The sequence below is a fragment of the Bos indicus genome, chromosome 22 (assembly GCF_029378745.1).
Source record: "Bos indicus isolate NIAB-ARS_2022 breed Sahiwal x Tharparkar chromosome 22, NIAB-ARS_B.indTharparkar_mat_pri_1.0, whole genome shotgun sequence".
Lineage (NCBI taxonomy): Eukaryota > Metazoa > Chordata > Mammalia > Artiodactyla > Bovidae > Bos > Bos indicus.
In genome coordinates this window covers 32665411-32684731 of record NC_091781.1, presented here as the reverse complement: position 1 = coordinate 32684731, position 19321 = coordinate 32665411, and the positions used below count along the sequence as shown (strand labels likewise).

General features: G+C 44.2%; 1 protein-coding gene across 1 annotated transcript in view; it reads right to left on the bottom strand.

Annotated features, from left to right (window-relative positions):
* Positions 1 to 19321, bottom strand: part of TAFA4 (TAFA chemokine like family member 4) — a 175157-nt gene that overhangs the window by 4495 nt on the left and 151341 nt on the right. Inside the window, exon 5 of the mRNA XM_070776335.1 lies at positions 4029 to 4153. Within this exon, the coding sequence (XP_070632436.1) occupies positions 4029 to 4153 (125 nt within the window). The remainder of the gene's footprint in view (positions 1 to 4028; positions 4154 to 19321) is intronic.

Genomic DNA, 19321 nt, shown 5'->3' with positions numbered 1-19321 from the left:
TTTTTTCCAGCTTTAGCACTACTGCTATGTGGGGCTATGTAACTCTGTCGCGGGGACGGCCCTGTGCATTTCAGGATGTTGAGCCGCATCTCTGGCCTCTAACCACAGAAGCCCACAGCAACCCCCTCCCCAGTGTGTGACAACTAAAAACATCCTCGGACATTGCCAAACATCTCCCTGAGGGCAAAACTGTCCCTCGGTGGGAATAACCACTCACAACGCATACTTCTTTACTCTTAGAGGTCTTGAAATTAGGAACATGTAAAAATCTAAAGCTTCTCAAACTTCAACGTGTGATTTGCTTGTATTTGCAAGCGACAAAAACACCCTTCAAACCATTGCCTGTAGTGCTAAGAAGACACTGCACACTTGTAAGGAGTCTTAATACTGACAACTCAAATAGGGAGAAATGACTTAGCACATTTAGCAACTGCAGAAGACCCTGGTTTGATTCCTGGGTCAGGAAGTTCCACTGGAGAAGGGATAGGCTACCCACTCTAGTATTCTTGGGCTTCCCTTGTGGCTAAAGAATCCACCTGCAATGTGGGAGACCTGGGTTTGATCCCTGGGTTGGCAAGATCCCCTGGAGAAGGGAATGGCTACCCACTCCAGTATTCTGGCCTGGAGAATTCCATGGCCTGTATAGTCCAGGGGGTTGCAAAGAGTTGGACACAACTGAGCAACTTACACTTTTCACTTTCAGGTAATAAAACTCAGAATTTAAGTAAGGAAAATCAAGGCAGGATGTCAGAGAAGTTAGATTTCCCCCAACAAAGCAGTACCCGCCTCCTCTCTGGGGATATTGAAAACAATACAAGCAGAATCAACTCAGTGTCTGCCTTGCTGGTTAGGGAGCTGTCCACGCTCATGTTCCTATCTTCATCTAAGACTATTCATATCTCAGGTTGACTGCTAACTTTGTTACATTCGCATTTCAGTGGAAAAGAAAATTTGGACCTAGATGCCTGACAGTAGCTAATCTTTTTCTTTTCGCCTTTCTGCGTTGTGATGCTGCCATGCATGGACTGTTAACGCAAATGGAAACTATTTTGCTATATAGTTAATAATACCCCCTTGAGAGCGGTAAGCGTTCTACCTTTATGTGACTGTGGTCTCACCTAGGGTGTGAGGTCCAGGGTCAATTTTAAGACACAGCTTTTGTGAGCTCGATGCCAGTCACCATTCCACAAATGAATTTACTCTATGTGCATAAGCTCCATAAAAGACATAAAATGTTTTATATAGTTCAAGTCACACCGACTTGGATTACTAAAGGAAACAAAGTTTTATGACTCCAAGATTATTCTCCAGTGCTGTATCACAAAAAAGAAAAAAGAAAAGTAGCTATGTAGCATGAGGGCTGGGGGAACTGTATCATGCTTCTGCAGCTTTTCACAGCGCTAAATGAAATGTCACTGCCGTTGAGGATTCGCTAGAGCAAACTCCTAATCCCAGCACATAGAGCTACAACACCCCTCCAGGCCCACTTCCTGCAAATACCCTCGTGAACTGTATGGAAACAGCAGGGAGCTGCGCAAGCAAGGGGCTCCTCAGATGCATTCTGTCCCAGAACACAGCTGACTGGTGCTCAGTATCTTATTTTATATTTCTGTGTAAGAGTCAACGTTTTGCAAGATTATGCTTCTATTATTTCTTAGTCTACAAGAAACATGAAAAAAGGAAAGATTTATGGTTGACAGATTTAAGACCCTAGCTCTTTGGCCACTGCCAGATTTGGATTTCGGAAGAGGTAAGGGAAGAGAGGCTGATGGGGGCCCATGGGAAAGGACAGTGGGATTATCTTAAGGCAGGATTTGCTTAACAGGCACACTTGGGTTTACCCAGATCGAAAGATTGTGGGAGCGGGTTAGAAGCGGAGCAGATGAAAATGATGGCAGTGTTGGAAACAGTGCTGCAGTGACCAGTGGGTGCGTGTGTCTTTTAGAATTAGGGTTTCCTTAGGGTATAACATATATTCACTGCTGCTAAGTCGCTTCAGTCGTGTCCAACTCTGTGCGACCCCATAGACAGCAGCCCACCAGGCTCCCCCGTCCCTGGGACTCTCCAGGCAAGAACACTGGAGTGGGGTGCCATTGCCTTCTCCAATATATTCACTTCCATGTGTAAAATAGACAGCTAGTAGAAAGCTGCTGTATGACACAGGGAGCTCAGCTTGGTGCTCTGTGATGACCTACATGGGTGGGGGACGGGAGAGAGGTGACAGATGCATCCATATTTTTTGCTGTTCACAATTAAGTGAATCAGCCATAACACTGAAAAGCAATTATACTCCAATTTTTTAAAATGGTGGCAGTATTAACTTCCTTCCTCTACCAATAACCTCCATGAACTTCTCCTGCCCTGGATAAAGAAGCATAGATCAGGTTATTTAACCTAGTGATCATGATATCACTAACAAGGACAGCTTAGTTGATAATTGTAATTAATGTTAAAATGGTCTTGATTTTGGAATTATTTTAAAGAATAAATCAGACAACATACTAGACTATTAATCTGAGATGTAATAAATATCAGCTAAAATTTACATGTAAAGTTTATTTTTAAATCTTGTTTTACAATAGTATGTTTTAGACTTAATCTTTTATTAATGACTTGTTTAAATATTTATAAGATCTTGTTTATTATAATACCTCATGTGCATACATAGGAGAACTCACCTGTTCTTGTCCTCAGTGGCTGAAGATGACTGAGAACTTGAGTAATTCAAAACACTCATAAAGAGGGAAATGTAAGCAAGGTGAGAAACCATTCAAGGGATATTTTTCCTCCTCGGGGGGCCAAAGCTGACACAGCAACCAGGACTAAGCAGTCATTCCATTCCAGTGTGTGTAGCTCATTAGAATCCTAGACTGACCTGTTTTATTAATTTTTGTACAAGAAACAGTGTGGAGATATTCAGCCAGCTCTGGGACTATTGGGTGAGCAACCCAGCAAGGGGCCCTAACATCACCGCTCTGCTCCCAGACAGGAAGCTGACAGAATGAAGCAAGTAAGTGGAGCACTGCATGTGAACTGAGTGTGTTTTACATGATGCACTCAGAGATACAAGGGATGTGCATCCTATCCGTGAAGGATTCCCTGAATAATGGTTTCTTTCTAGAGAAGAATGGCAGAAAGCGCATTCCTTTGCAGCTGGCAAAGCACCATAGAAGGAGGACTAACCGAGGCTGAGACGGTTGGAGCAGAAAGAACGAAGGTAGGTGCTCTGCAGTTATCTAGTGAGGGCCACACAAGCAGAGGTGAGCTAAGGAGCACAGAGAAGCCACTCAGAGATTTGGGGGTGGACTAGCTTAGCAGATCTGCAACTCACAAAAATGACTCCATTCTATGGAGAACAGGCAGGAAGGGAAGCAAGAGTGGATATGAGGAAGCAACGTTGGTCATCCAGACACAGCGGAGACCACCCGGGGATGGTAACTATGGTGATGCAGAGAGGGGGCGGGGTGTGGGAGTACCAGTCCCTAAGACAAAACAAGAGTGTGGACAGCAGGAGAGGAGAAAGAAGTTCAGTTTCTGGCTCGAGAACTGGGTAGAAAATGGTGTGTTTCAGAGACGCAACTAGAACGAGGATGAATGGGCAGGAAACACGACTTACAAGGCTTGAATTGGAGTCTTCAGCCAATTCAGCCAGACTAAATCTCCTCCGAGGTGGCAGGTATTCTATTTCAGTGAGTCACCAGGATGTGGGGTCTGGCCACGCTGGTTTGATGCACGGGACTGTCAACTCCGAAACCTTTACTTTAAATCGGCCCGTGAAGGAGCTGAAATGAATTCAGCAGCCCTGCTTCAGATAAGGCATCCCTCCACCAGTCCTAACTCCATAAATCTGAAATGGAGGGTGATGCTGAGAAACGCGCTTTTCACAGGGCCCGAGTGGTAGAGGGGCATTGCCCACGGAACTTTACCAACGTAACATTACCCTCCCTCTTGGCGGCAGGATGAAATGGAGGGGGCAGGTTACAGGAAGCGGAAGCTGCCAAGTACAGCTGTGCTCTGTCTATACTTGCCTTGGTAGTTTTGACTTTGTTGCCACTGCTACAGGACCAACCTGAGTAATCGGGCAGCACTCGGCAGTCCTCTCCTTCCAAACAAGGATCCATGTGACACCACCATTTCTGAATCACAATGGAAGCTGGAAGACAAAGGCACGTAACACTTGTGACGCGGTTTCTTCCCTCCAAATCCAGGCAACATAAAGCTCAATGCAGGTTAGTACACTGGCTTCCAAGACTGCGTATAGGTGTCACCATGAGGAAGGAATCCAACCACCCATATACTTAACGGAAAAACACCATTTCTTTTTTATGCAGTTGGCTAACATTATGATGTAGGTAGTAAGACCTCAGACTGTGCGGCCTTCTTTAAAGGAGCTTGGACGAGCTGTTTTACTCTCAGCTTCGGTTTCTTCACCTGTACAATGGGGGGAAAAATAGAGCTCCCCCCCGCCCAAAGGATGGCAAGGGGATACAGCTGATCCATGTAAAAGCCCTGGCTGACTTTGCACCAGTCACTGTGTTGTCAGGAAATACTAGCTGTTACTGTGTCTCTGGCTGCAGGTAACAGTGGTGGATGCTGATACCGCAGGTGTGAGTGCTGCTGACAAGAGTGTCAAGACAGAACAGACAACATTTTCATCCCAGAAGGTGCTCGTCTCTCCATGCCGTCCCAGCTAGGTGAGTAACCGCCTGAGTCAACTGGGCGCCAAGTTAGGAGGGGGAGCACTGGCGCCCCTTCGCAAGCCCTCATTCTCGACCAGTTCGCTGGCTTACCTGCGACTGCCCTTCACCTCACGGTCCCCACAGCCATCTGCCAATACAGTGATTCATGCTGCAAGCCCATGAATCAGAAACGAGCACCCCAGTTCTCTGAGTTTGCAGGTAAAGATGAGAAATTAAGGGAAAAAACCATCAGCATGACTAGTTATTCCCACAGATGTCAAAGGACAAAAAAGACTGTGATAGGTTTTTTAAGGGGACCCCACGCAGTGGGCTGGTAGAGGACCAAGCTCCAAAGCTGCGGGTAGTGTGTGTGGATTAGGGGTGGAAGTAGATTAACCTTTCGTTGTTGTTTAAATAGTAACAGGTTGCTTTTTTTTTTAAATACCCCAATGGATTCTAAAACTGCCTCAGAACTCTGAAAGTCAAGTTCAAGAAAAAGTAGGCGTTACACAAGCCTACCTTGGAGGAATCCAGACCACCACCATAAAGTAAGTGACACAACTTCCCAGTGCATATAAAAGTCAGGTTTACACTACCCTATAGTCTATTAAGGGTGCAATGGCACTGTATCTATTTTAAAAAAGCAAACCCTCAATGTATATATACCGTGATTAAAAAAATATTTTACTGCTCAAAATTGCTATCATCTGAGCCTTTAGTGAGTCATATTCTTTTCACTGATAGAGGATTTGAAGTATTGCAAAAATTGCCAAACTGTGACACAAATACACAAAGTGAGCAAAGGCGGTTGGAAAAATCGTGCTGATAGACTCACTCAGTGCGGGGTTGCCTCAAACCTTCAATTTGTCAAAACGCAGTATCTGTGAAGTACAATAAAATGAGGCATGACTAAATTCTAACAGTTACTTTCTCGTGAATGCAGGACACCTTAAAAATGAAGGGAAGACACCTAGTAATTTCAAATTCATTACAACTCTAAGGTTAACAGTGGTTATTTTTTTCCTGTGGTTTATACAGGAGAGAAAACTGAGGTCCGGTGGTATTAAGCAACCTGCCCAAAGTCACAGTTTTTGCAAATAGCCAAATGGCATTTGAACACAGGTGCCCGAGCGCAATGCTGAGTACCTACCTCCTCCCCAGCAGAGGCCCCTACTGGAGGCAGCAAACGCGACGCAGCATGACAAGGGGACAGAATGGTTCCATTACCGGCGGAAGTGACGGCTTACGGTACCTTCTCTGAGTGCAGCCACCATTCCAGGTTCTGACCCAACACTGAGGTGTTACCCAGTGAGTCCCCTCCAAACCAAGAGCAGTGCCCGAGTAAGGCAGATCTGTGATCTAGAATAACCAGCTGCTACTGAAATCAGAAGGTGCCAACACTGAGAAAGGCATAGCGCTAAATGGGTTATTTACTGTGTCAGAGACTGCACTCGATGGATGGACGCACTGGGGTCAAGTCTATGCAAGTTGTATTTTTTTCAGCCCCCAATATCACCACAGTTTCACCTTAAAATTGTACAGAGTGGTGTCATTTTGAAAGCACATTTATGTACTGTCCTTCTTGTGAATTGTCCCCAGAACCTCCCCAGAAAAGGAGGCAGATGGTTCCAGACCAAACACCAGAGCTTTCCACACCACGAGCAGTATCTGAATCTAGACTGCATCCATCAATCTTTCTGCTTACACCAGAGTTTAAGTAATAGTTTAGACGAGTAAGTGCTATGCAGAGTTGACCATATGCATAGTGCTGACTAGTCACTCCTTATTTTCTGAATGCCTTAGTCTGGTCCCAAGTAGGTACAAAGATGAGGAACCTTCAATTTAAAATACCGTCTCCAGGACAGAAAAGTTACATAAATGTTGACAGACTTCATTGTATTTACACAGAGTTAAAATTGAACATGAAATACTGTCCAGAAAAATCTTTACAAGTGTTCCAATGACAAACTTCCTTCCACTCAGCAGTGGGGACCTGTGTGCTCCTGGCAGGTATCAGAGCTACACGGAGGACTCGAAAGCAGCTCTGACAGGTGCCTAGAGATCCAAGAGAAGGTAAGAGGGACAGCGAAGGGCGAGCAGGAGACATGTGGCTGAAGTGAGGGGTCAGCAGGAAGCAATGGACATTCAGGGGCAAGTGAACACTTGGTTCTCTCAGCTCTAGGAAGCTTGTGACCAAGGTAGTGCCCTCAGCCAGGAAACCTGTGTCCCCAGAAGATGAGAGAATGTAGAACAAAAAGGAGTCTGAGAGAAAAGACCAGCTGAGGTGGAGTGAGGTGAGAAGTCTGGGAATAAACTCCCTGCCGAGGAAATGGATGAAATCCAATTATCTCACCTTCAGAGCAGAGAAGTGCTGATATCTCCTCACTGGACCATGGGGACCCAAGACAATGCTGTGAGAAATCTAGAAACGGATCTTGGGGGAAAGATGATGGATTCAGGCATTCATCACAGACAAATAGGCCAATTCCTAACTGAATTGCCTAGTTTTGTTTAAAGATTGAAGTGTATTTTAATAAATAAGCATGTATTGCTGCCTTATGGAATCATTTACCACAATCCTGTCATTTAATTGGAAAACACAGAGCGTATTTCTAAAGACAGATTCACCACTGACTCCTAAAACTAGCAAAGCTGTCCTGGACTGTAAAGCACTGCTACTGGTAAAAAAGAAACTGCTCATAGCTGATAGAACGCAAAGAGGGAGGGGCTTCCATAAGCACATACTGTATCCAGGATAAAGGTTTTTGTGAAACACTTAATCCCCAATGTTCTTTCAGGAGAGAGAGACATAGTAAGAGCCGCCCAGGTAGCCAAAATACAAGTTTCACATTCCTTTAGGAGTTAAGGATTGAGGAAGGAACGCACAGTGAAGGTGAAAACCAAGCGGGGGATTGACCTAACAGAGAAGAGAGTGATTAACAGCCTGCGAGTGTCAGCCCGGAGCGCACACGGAGCAGGGCTGTAAGCTGAGACAAAGGACTCAGAAATAGGATTCTATTAAAATAACTCTTGAGAACATCTGCCCACTTAACTGAGTCTTGTCTCCGCAGGAAAATAAGTTTGTAGGAGGAATACATTTTTTTTTTCCTGTTACCAAGTACCATAATATATTTTAAATGAGAAAGTTATCTTGTCACTTCTATTTTTAAAATGAAATTCTTTAAAAAGCCCCATGCCTTCCTGACTTAGGAAAACACAAAATATCCCTATCTTCAAGCTGCCGAGCTGTAACAAATTTCTGGTTTTATGCAGGAAAGGAAATTTTAAAAAGACAGTGATGCTCCCGTTTTATGGGAGCGGCTAGTACTTCCTATACGTTCTCTTTGGGGGACCGTGTGGCGAGGCGGCTAAGTAGCTAAGGAAAGCTGATGCACTGTCTTTATCTCTCTGTTGTATAAAATAGATGGATGTTTTTGGTTTCTTGCCCGTGTTCCAAATAAATATTACTCTAAATACATACTCTGTTTTCTTTAATACATAATTATTTAGATAAGCCCACCTTCAAATAAGATTAAGAGGCTCACTTCTCTATAGCTGGTCTCTCCCTTCTTGATTTATTTTGATTGCTTTTACAAACAGTTAAGGCTTTTCTAAAGAAAAGTGTTTCTACACTGACACTACGGACAGAAGATGTTTAAGAAACATCTTCCCCAGGATATGTGTCCTCTGGAAAATGGAAACCGTCACAAGAACATCAAAACAAGAAGAGGTTCTGATGTATTTCATCTTTAGCTCTTTTGCTCTTACCTGCGTTATTTCAAGACACCTGACATGTTCCTTAAATATTAAGCCACTGATTAACTTTTAAGAAAGGTATGTGGAAAACCTTGCCAATAGACATGCTTGGTATTCAAGAAAGGAAGCCATTAGAAGCTGACCCAGGTAACATGCATAAAAGCGGTAGTGGGAGGACTGTGATTTTTTAAGGAATCTTTTACTTGTTCACACATTTCACCTATGACCCAGTATTGTTATTTCCACAGAGTACAAAGTGAGGCTGTGGATGAAGACATACACACTCCTCCTCTGTGATCTAAGATGCTTCTAAATGCCACCTCACACAAGCACATCCACACACAGCAGAAACCTCAAAGGCGGGGCTTCTCAACCTTGACACTCCTGACATTTGGAGCCATCTAATTCTTCACTTCAGGGGTACAGCCTACGCATGTTAAGATATTCAGCAGCACGACCCTCTCCCCCAGCATAAAGACCAAAAGCATCTCCAGGCATTATGACATGTTTCCAAGCTGGAGAAAACCTCCCGCAGTGGAGCAACAATGGTCTCCGGTCACCTACAGTCATGATCCAAATGTCCTCAGCCCAGAATGAGAGGATTTGTTGGTTCATCAAACCTCATCAAAGCTTTGCTGGGTGAAAATACAACTCACTCTAAGTAAACATGTCAGCTCTAGTCCTTGTCTCCCTTCTTCCCCCCACTGAAGGTAATTCCACAAGTCTAACATCTACATGTTTCTCTGTCCCCTACAGACACACAAATCCTGGGCTCACCATGACACCTATGCTGACAATCCATCTGACCTGTCAAATTCAGGGAGCACATTTTTCCTTCTGAGAAATATTTGATATGAACTTCGCTCACAGCATTTCCTACCTTTCTTATTGGCAGAATCTGCTTCATCCACTCTCCTTGAATACAAATTCCCAGACAGCAGGCAGGAAGTCCAAAAATGTGATTTGCTCTCAGACCTTTACTATCAAGGCCCTGTGTATACCTCCAGATTTGTCTTCTGCCATTTCTGAGCCAGACGAGCTGCTTCCACTTCCCAAGGCTGCCCCGCTCATTCTCAGGTGCTCTACACGCCTCTCCCTCCTACATAGTAAAGTCAGACTCATGGCTCCTCATGGGTACCCCTTTCTCTAAGAGTCCTTCATTTACTAGACTTTAATTATCTATCTTGCTTATTATTAGCAAACTCTGGGTTGAAAACAGGACCTCCAGCATCTAGGACTTGCCAGGTACAAAAGAGCTAAATTAAAACTAGATAAATGCACACACATATCCTTCCAACTTTCAAAGTGTTTCAGTAAAGGATACTTCATTGTCACTTAGCTGACCAACACCGAGAAAAACTCAGAAAACTGCTTCATCGCTCAGGTAGCACAGAGAAAACAGCTAGTAACAAAACCTTGTGAACTCACATCTTAAAGACAGACCCCACATCTGACCACACAACCCACAATTCACAAAAGATGTCTTCAGGACACAAAGTAACTCTTATCCTTAGTGAAGTCTGACATCTCAGAAAAGGCATTGGGACATCACTGAAAGAAAGGAGAAAAAAAAAAAACCTTTGAAAAGTAACTGTCTTCTAGTCCTAGGCTTTTGTCTTATTAAGCTTTTATCAACCTGATGTTTAGAGAGCATTCAGTTTGACAAAATAAATTAAGCTTCATTGTACTACACGTTTATCTCATTTTATCATAAACCAATCCAGCATTATCTCTATAGGGCTATATTTTGATAAATGTGTAGAATACAGTTCCTACCACAAAACAGCCTTGTCTATGCCCGAAGAAGATGCAAAAGGAAGAATGCTTAACAGCTAAATAGTTTCTGTTTCAGGATCCAAGTAATCACAGCTTCAATCAAATAATTCTTCATTCCTTCTCCCAAATCCCAAATGTGTATTACAGACACATTTCAATAATTCAGGGGGATTTCATAAGTTAATTATAATTTTTAAAAAAGCTGGATGGGAGGAAAAAAGAGCTATTTTTAACTACTAAAAGCTGTAATTTCCCAGAAAAGCACAAAAAACACTAGATAAGTATCTGTGGTATGGATTAACAAAAACGCATAAAGATAGTCCAATGTCTGTACCAAAATTAATGCCCCTCTTCTTGCCTTTAATTTAAATGTAAATTCAAGTAAATTTTATATTTTAGATCCTATCCTTATTGACAAATAAGATAAAAGGAAGGTATCAGCAGACACTAGGTCTCCCCACATGCCAGTTAGCAGCATGATATTGCATAATTATTATGGGATAAAGATTAAGCAGGTAAAGCTAAAAAGCCCGATTCAAAACATATTCAAATAAGGAACAGAAGATCAGAGACATATGAGAACAGACATACATCCTAACTAGAGTCTAAAGTACAACTTCTAACACCGCCTCCGTGACTTTGAGCCCATGAACGCTGACTATTTGAGCCCAACACCGACTATTTGCCAGGCAGTGCTCGTGCAGGGGACACAGATATGAAGACTCACAATCCTCTCTCTCTCAGGGTTTTGGGATGCCCTGGCCACCAGATGTTACACCAAGCTTACACAATGGCATAAAGCTTATCCTGCAACACAGAAGCTTCAAGTCCCACGTTCCCACTTAAATACACTCGCGCATCTGGAGTGCTCTGGAGGTGCACATGCTTAGCGGCTCCCATTCACACTGGACACACGGACATGATGCCACTCAGAGATGGAGATATACAGAAAGAACACTTGCATCATCACAGAAAGCTCTACTGTGCAGATTCCGCTCTGAGACCAGACACTCGGTCTCCACCACTCACTGATCCTACCCACCAAGGCACTCAAGTAGCCTGTGAGCATGTTTCCTTTGCCACAGACGGAACCAAAATGCCTTTCAGTAGAAGAACAGCTAAATAATTACAACCTGCCCATATGAAGGAATGCTGTAGAGCAATTAAAAAGGAAACAGGTCAACACGTACTAGGACACAAAGATCTCCACAACATAGTACTAACAGGAATAATGCACACTGAGTTAAGAAATAGCCACTGGGATATCCTATCCGTTTGTGTAATACACATTCATACCAAGATCGACCACATTTTCTGCAGACCTGTTTTAAATACACAAGTATATATATTGACCGAACAGAGAAATGTAGTTACCCAGAGAGTAGAGGCCAAAAAGGATTTTCCCACATATCAAATGTAAAACAAGCTAGTGTATGGTAAGGGATTAGCATTTCCTTTACTAAGAGACAGATGCTAATGGGAACTACTGTACTTTGTAGTTCCCCAATAAAAGTGCTTTCTGAATTGTAACACATGATTTAGACATACAAGATTTTTATATTCAAATTTCCCAAACCAGACAGAGTATGAACACAGTTTATGTAATGATTCATGACTTCCTGTAGACGTGCAAAGTCTACAGAGGTCATGTTTGGTCTGGATAAAATGGCAGAGTAGGAAGAGCATGAGTTCATCTCCTACCCTGGAGACACCAAAACCACAAACAGATACAGAGCAACTGTTTCTGAGAATGACCTGAAGGCTGGGAGAACAGGCTTTCTGCAAGTAAGTCTATAAAGAAAACGTCACGTCCAAACAGGTAGGAGGGGCAGGGGCGCAGTGCAGTCAGAACCCACACCCCTGGTGCGGGACCCGGGGTGGGGAGGGACGTCACGACCGGGAAGCCCCCAGCCCAGGAGCGGGCGGACGGGCCCCACGTCGGGTGGCCCAGCCCAGGGGTCCTGCACCAGCAAGGTGAGCTCTTAGAACGGCCTTGAAAACCAGCGGGACTCAGGGCGAGGAGAGCTGGGGGAACGCAGACAACTGACACTCCGCTCTTGAAGGATTCACACACAAACTCACTTATTCCAAGTCCCAGAACACAGGCAGCAGCTTGGAAAGTGCCCCTGTCACACGGGAAGGAAATTCAGGGACTACGTTTAGGACGAGTACCAGAGAGGCAAGCCTCTGGTATCACCTCCAGGGACAGAAGTGCTGACAGGGGCTATTTTCTTGAACCCTCTTTTTACCTAGCTGGCCCAGTGCCGCTGTGCGGCATTTCTGCAGCCCCATCTACCGCGCTAACACTGTGCCCCGCCCCGCTGGGGTCAGTCCCTCCCAAGGAGAGCCACCCTTCCCTGGTGGGCCACCTCAGCGCCCAGGTGCCCCTGCAAACCAGCTCCCATAAGGGGAACTCTGCACAACCGCACTCTCACAAGAGTCATGATCAAGCCTCACAGCCGGTTGTCCCAGAGACCAGTTTCATACCCAGGACGTGCCATAAACAGTCCTGGCCAAGCCACACAACCAGCCAGCCAGGGCATCAGCCCTGCCCCCATTGTGTCTGCAGCAGCAGAGACTCAGCCCTAAAAGGAAGGTGCACGCGGCCCACGCCGGTGATTCCGGTGTCTGGGGGGTGCAGGGTAAGGCGGAAGACATATGGGACCTGAGCCCTGGCACACTCCTCTCTAATCTGCAAGCCAGGAACACTTCTCCAGGGCTCTGGTTGCCAGAAGAACCGGGGTGGGGCATGGAGAAGTGCTGCCCGCCTTGTGGACATTTCCTGTATTAACAACTTTAAACCCAGTGTTTCTGGCACTTCATATTTACAAGGTTTATGGGGCTGTAAAGCACGCCTGCTCTCAAGAAATGTCCTGGGGTAGGTAATCGAAAAAGAATTCAAAACATGGAGGACTTTCACGAAGGCAATTTCAAGAGATAAATTTAACACAGCTTTTTTTCTTTTAAGCACATGAAAAGATGCTCCACATGGCTCATTATTACAGAACTGAAATCAAAACTACAACGAGGTATCATCTGCCACTAGTCAGGATGACCAACATCAAAAATCTACAAATAATAAACGCCAGAGAAAGCATGGAGAAAAGGGAACCCTCCTATGCACTCGTTTTGGGAATGAAAATTGATAACAGCCACGATGGAGAACAGTATGGAGGGTCCTTAATAAACTAAGCAAAGAAGCACCACATGACCACTCCTAGGCCCATATGGAAACAAAAACCACAACTGGAATTGGCACACACACGTAAATGTTCACTGCAGCACTGCTGGCAAAAGCCAAGGGGTGGAAACAATGAGAATCTCCATCCAGAGATGAACAGATAAAGAAGAGGTGGGACATATATACAGGGGAATATTCCTCAGGAATAAAACTGAATGAAAACGATGCCTATTCCAGCAACATGGGTAGATCTGGGTATAATCATCCTTAGTGAAGGAAGTCAGACCGAGAATGACAAAATGGCCATGGTATCACTGATGCCTGCAACCTCAAAATCGATACACATGCACTCATTTGCAAAACAGAAACAGAATCACAGACATAAAAAACGAACGGTTGCCAAAGGGGCAAGATGGGGTGGCAGGAAAACAAATTAGGAGATTGAAATTAACATAAACACAGTAATATATTTCAACTAGAAAATCAACCAGGACCTATTGTATAGCAGACGGAACTCCACTTAACACACTGCAGTAAGATGTATGGGCAAAGAATCTGAAGAAGAATTGATACATGCATATGTATAACTGAACCAGGTTGATGCAAACTGAAAAGAAACACAACATTGTGTGTCAATGTTACTCCGATATGAAACAAAAATTAAAAAGATAAATGCCAACGACACAGGCCTTGGACCCCTGGCCTGGAGTCACATCCTTGGAGCCTGAGCCACCCTGAGTCCCAAGGCTGGACTGGGTTGGAGCTGGGGAGGATGTGCCAGTAAATAAGCCCCCTTAAACCTGAAGTGCCTGGTCCCTGTGGATGGGACCCTGATCTCCATATCCAGATGTGCCCTCCTACCGCTCAAGCAAACCTAGAGCTTTCAAACGATGCTGACCCTTTGGGCTGGGATCTTAAAGAAGTCTCCTGTCCTCCAACAACCCCAGTGGTGGGCTTCCCACCAGCAGCCTCCTTCCTGGCAGTCCTCCCACCTAAGTACCATAGCACACTCAGCATCACAGTTAGGGGAGGGCTTGGGATTTCTGTGGGGAGTGCAGGTTAAGGGGGAAGAAGTCATGAGACAACTCTGGAACAGATTTTCTCTGGGGCTCTGGTTGCCTGAGGAACCTAAGTGGGGCCAGAGAAAGGGCTGCCGTCTTATGGACTTCTCCTGAAACAACAAATTGAAAACCAGGACTTAGGACACTTCAAATTCACTATTCGCAGATGTAAAGGACACCTGCCCTCAAGTAATGTCCTGAAGTAGATAACTGAAAAAGAATTCACAAGGCAGACCTTCAAGAAGCCAATTTCAAGAGGTCAATTTGACATACCTTTTTTTTTTTTAAGCACACGGAAAGATGCTCCATGTGGCTCATCATTAGAGAACTGCAAATCAAAACCACAATGAGGTATCCCCCTTACCAGTCACAATGGCCATCATCATAAAGTCTACAAACAGTAAATGCCAGAGAGCACATGGAGCAAGGGAGCCTTCCCATTCTGTTTTTTTGGAGTGTGAATTGGTACGAGTCACAATGGAGAACAGTATGGAGGTTCCTTAAAAAAATAAAAACAGAGCTATCACACGATCTAGTCATTCTACCCTTGGGCCTAAAGGCAGAGAAAAACTGGAAAAGATGCTTGCGTGCCAACATTCACTGCAGCACTAGTTACAATAGCCACGATGGGGAAGCAGCCAGTATGTCCATGGACAGATGGATGACAAAGAAGATGCGGTACAGTTACAATGGAATATGACTCAGCCATTAAAAAAAGGAAGAAATAGGGCCACTGCCAGCAACATAGATGGATCTAGAGATGACCGTACTAAGTGAAGGAAGTCAGAGAACGACAAATAGCCTACAAGATCACTTACGGGTAACATCTAAAAATCAATGCAAATGAAAAAAGCATTTGCAAAGGAAAAACAGTGACCCACACCTTAAAAACAAACTTAGTGTTACCAAACAGAAAAGGTGGAGCAGAGGGAGGGATAAATGAGGAGGCTGGGATGAACATATATCCATTAATATGTATAAACAAGTTAATCAACGAGGACCTACTGTGTAGCACAGGCAACTCGACAGAACACTGTAATAACCTAAACAGGAAAACAAAGAAGAATAGATAGACGTCTATGTATCACTGAATCAAGTTGCTGTACACTCAAACACAAGATTATAAATCAACTATATTCCAATAGACATTAAAAAGATTTTTTAAATGCCATCAGTATTCCCCTCAGGCCTCGGGTACCTGGCCTGGTGTCACATCCCTGAAGCCTGAGCTGCCTTGGGTCCCAAGGCTGGACTGGGGTGGAGCTGAGGGGCCTGGGGAGGGATGTGCCAGCAAATGAGCCCCCTTAAACCTGGCATGCCTGGTCCCCTGTGGAAAGGGAAAGTGTTAGGTGCTCAGTCGTGTCTGACTCTTTGCCACCCCATGGACTGTAGCCCACCAGGCTCCTCTGACCATGGGATTTTCCAGGCAAGAATACTGGAGTGGGTTGCCATGCCCTCCTCCAGGGGATCTTCCAAACCCAGGGATCGAACCCGGGTCTCCAGCACTGCAGGCAAATTCTTTACCATCTTAGCCACCAGGGAAGCCCTGTGGATGGGAACCCCTTCTCCAGATCCAGGCAGGCCCTCCTACAGCTCAACCAAACGCAGTACACCCAAAGAACAGTGGACCCTCTGGGCCAGAAGAGCTCTAAAAAGTCACCTGGTCTCCAAGTCTCCCGGAGCTGGGGTTCCCACCAGCTATCTCCTTCCTCAGAGTCCCCCCACCTACAGCACCCTCAGCATCACAGTTCTGACAGGGCTTAGGATCTGTCTGGGTGGTGGAGGGTAGCGGGGGAAGAAGTCGTGAGACAGGAGCCCTGGCACAGCGTACTCTATAACAAGCCAGGAACATGACTTTCTCTAGAGTTCTGTTTGCCCAAGGAACCCGACTGGAGCATCAGGAAGTGCTGCCAAGAATTTTCCTGGGGGTACAGTAGATAGGAATCTGCCCGCCAATATAGGGGACACAAGTCTGATCCCTGGTCTGGGAAGATACCACATGCCGTGGAGCAACTGGGCCCGAGCGCCACGGCTACCAAGCCTGCACTCTAGAGCCTGTGGTCTGCAACAAGAAAAACCACCACAGTGAGAAATCCAAGCACCACAAACGAGAGTAGTCCCCGCTCTCTGCAACTAGAGAAAAGCCAATGCAGTGACAAAGACCGGGCACAGCCAAACTAAATTAATAATAAAAAGTGCTGCCGCCTTGTGGACATTTTCCATAACAACAACTTTAAAATCGCGTCTTATGGGCACTAAGAGTTGGGCACGACTTAGCGACTTCACTTTCACTTTTCACTTTCATGCATTGGAGAAGGAAATGGCAACCCACTCCAGTATTCTTGCCTGGAGAATCCCAGAGACAGAGGAGCCTAGTGGGCTGCCGTCTATGGGGTCGCACAGAGTCGGACACGACTAAAGCGACTTAGCAGCAGCAGCAGCAGCATATACACAAGGCCTCAAGAAATGAGGCCATTTATCTCCTCAAGAAATGTCCTGGAGTAGGTAGGTAATTGAAATCATGAATTCAAAACAGGTCAGACCATAAGGAAGCCAATCTGAAGAGGCCAGTTTAACATACGCTTATTTTAAAGCACAAGATGCTCCACATGGCTCATTATCAACCATCTGAAAATCTACACAAGGTGTCACCTTGCACTGGTCAGAGTGGTCATCATCGAAAAGCCCACAAAGAATAAATGCTGGGGAGGTTGTGGAAGAAAGAGGATCCTCTTCCTACACTCTTAGTGACGATGTAAATTGGTATAGCCACTACGGAGAACAGTATAAAGTTTCCTTAAAAACTAAGAATTGAGCTAGCATATGATCTAGCACTCCCACTCCTGGGCATATATCCACAGAAAACAGTAATTCACAAATATAAATGCACTCCAAGTTTCACTCCAGCACTGTTTACATCAGCCAAGACAGGGAAGCAATCTAAATGGCTATCGATAGATGAATGGATAATGAAGATGCTGTATATATACACAATGGAATATGACTCAGCCATTAAAAAGAAAAACAATGCTATTTACAGCAACATTTACAGAAAAACAATGCTATTTACAGCAACATGGATGGTACTGGCAAAGTAATATCTCTGCTTTTCAATATGCTATCTAGGTTGGTCACAACTTTCCTTCCAAGGAGTAAGTGTCTTTTAATTTCATGGCTGCAATCACCATCTGCAGTGATTTTGGAGCCCAGAAAAATAAAGTCAGCCACTGTTTCCACTATTTCTCCATCTATTTGCCATGAACTGATAGGACCAGATGCCATGATCTTAGTTTTCTGAATGTGGAGCTTTAAGCCAACTTTTTCACTCTCCTCTTTCACTTTCATCAAGAGGCTTTTTAGTTCCTCTTCACTTTCTGCCATAAGGGTGGTGTCATCTGCATATCTGAGGTTATTGATATTTCTCCCAGCAATCTTGATTCCAGCTTGTGCTTCTTCCAGCCCAGCATTTCTCATGATGTACTCTGCATAGAAGTTAAATAAGCAGGGTGGACAATATGGCATATTGAAAAGCAGAGATATTACTTTGCCAACAAAGGTCCATCTAGTCAAGGCTATGGTTTTTCCAGTGGTCATGTATGGATGTGAGAGTTGGACTATAAAGAAAGCTGAGCACTGATGAATTGATGCTTTTGAACTGTGGTGTTGGAGAAGACTCTTGAGAGTCCCTTGGACTGCAAGGCGATACAACCAGTCCATTCTAAAGGAGATCAGTCCTGGGTGTTCATTGGAGGGACTGATGCTGAAGCTGAAACTCCAATACTTTGGCTACCTCATGTGAAGAGTTGACTCACTGGAAAAGACCCTGATGCTGGGAGCGATTGGGGGCAGGAGGAGAAGGGGATGACAGAGGATGAGATGGCTGGATGGCATCACTGACTCGATGGACGTGAGTTTGAGTGAACTCCAGGAGCTGGTGATGGACAGGGAGGCCTGGTGTGCTGCAATTCATGGGGTCGCAGAGTCGGACATGACTGAGCGATTGAACTGAACTGAACTAGATGGTACTGGAGATTATCAAATAAAGTCAGAAAGAGAAAGACAAGTATCATATAATATCACCTCTATATGGAATCTTTTTTAAAAATGATAATTAATGTATTTATTAACTTATTAGAGAAAGAACTTAATGGTTCCCAGGGGTGAACCTATAGATTGGGAGTCTGGGATTCGCATGTACACACGCTATATTTTTCTTTTATCTGTAAATGTATTTGTTACAAGCATATATCCCAAACCATGAGGTCATTTTAAAATGATTAAATATATATACATATGTGTGTCATATTTAATATATAATGACATGTTATATATATAAGTTCAGAACTTTTTTATTGAGGTAAAACTGAAAATTACACACTGCTGTATTAAAATAGATAACCAACAAGGACCTATTATACAGCGGCCTGGAACTCTGCTCAGTATTCTGTAATAATCTAAATAGGAAAAGACTTTGGAAAAGAAAAGATACATGCATATGTGTAACTGAATCACTTTGCTGTACACCTGAAACACAATGCTGTTAACTACACTCCAATAAAAATCATTTTAAAAACAACAGAAAAAGCACATACATTTCAAGTGTCATGGAACATTTTCTAGGATAGATCACATTATTGCCATAAAACAAGTCTCAATAAATTTAAGATGACTGAAACCAAGCATCTTTACCAACCACACAAGTATGAAACAAGAAATCAAATCGCAAGAAGAAACCTGGAGAAAACAAAGATGAGGCGACTGAATAACATGTTACTAAAAAAACAAAAACAAACAAAAAAAACCACCAATGAGTCAATGAAGAAATCAAAGAGGAAATCAGAAAATATCTCAAAAATAAAAATAAAATA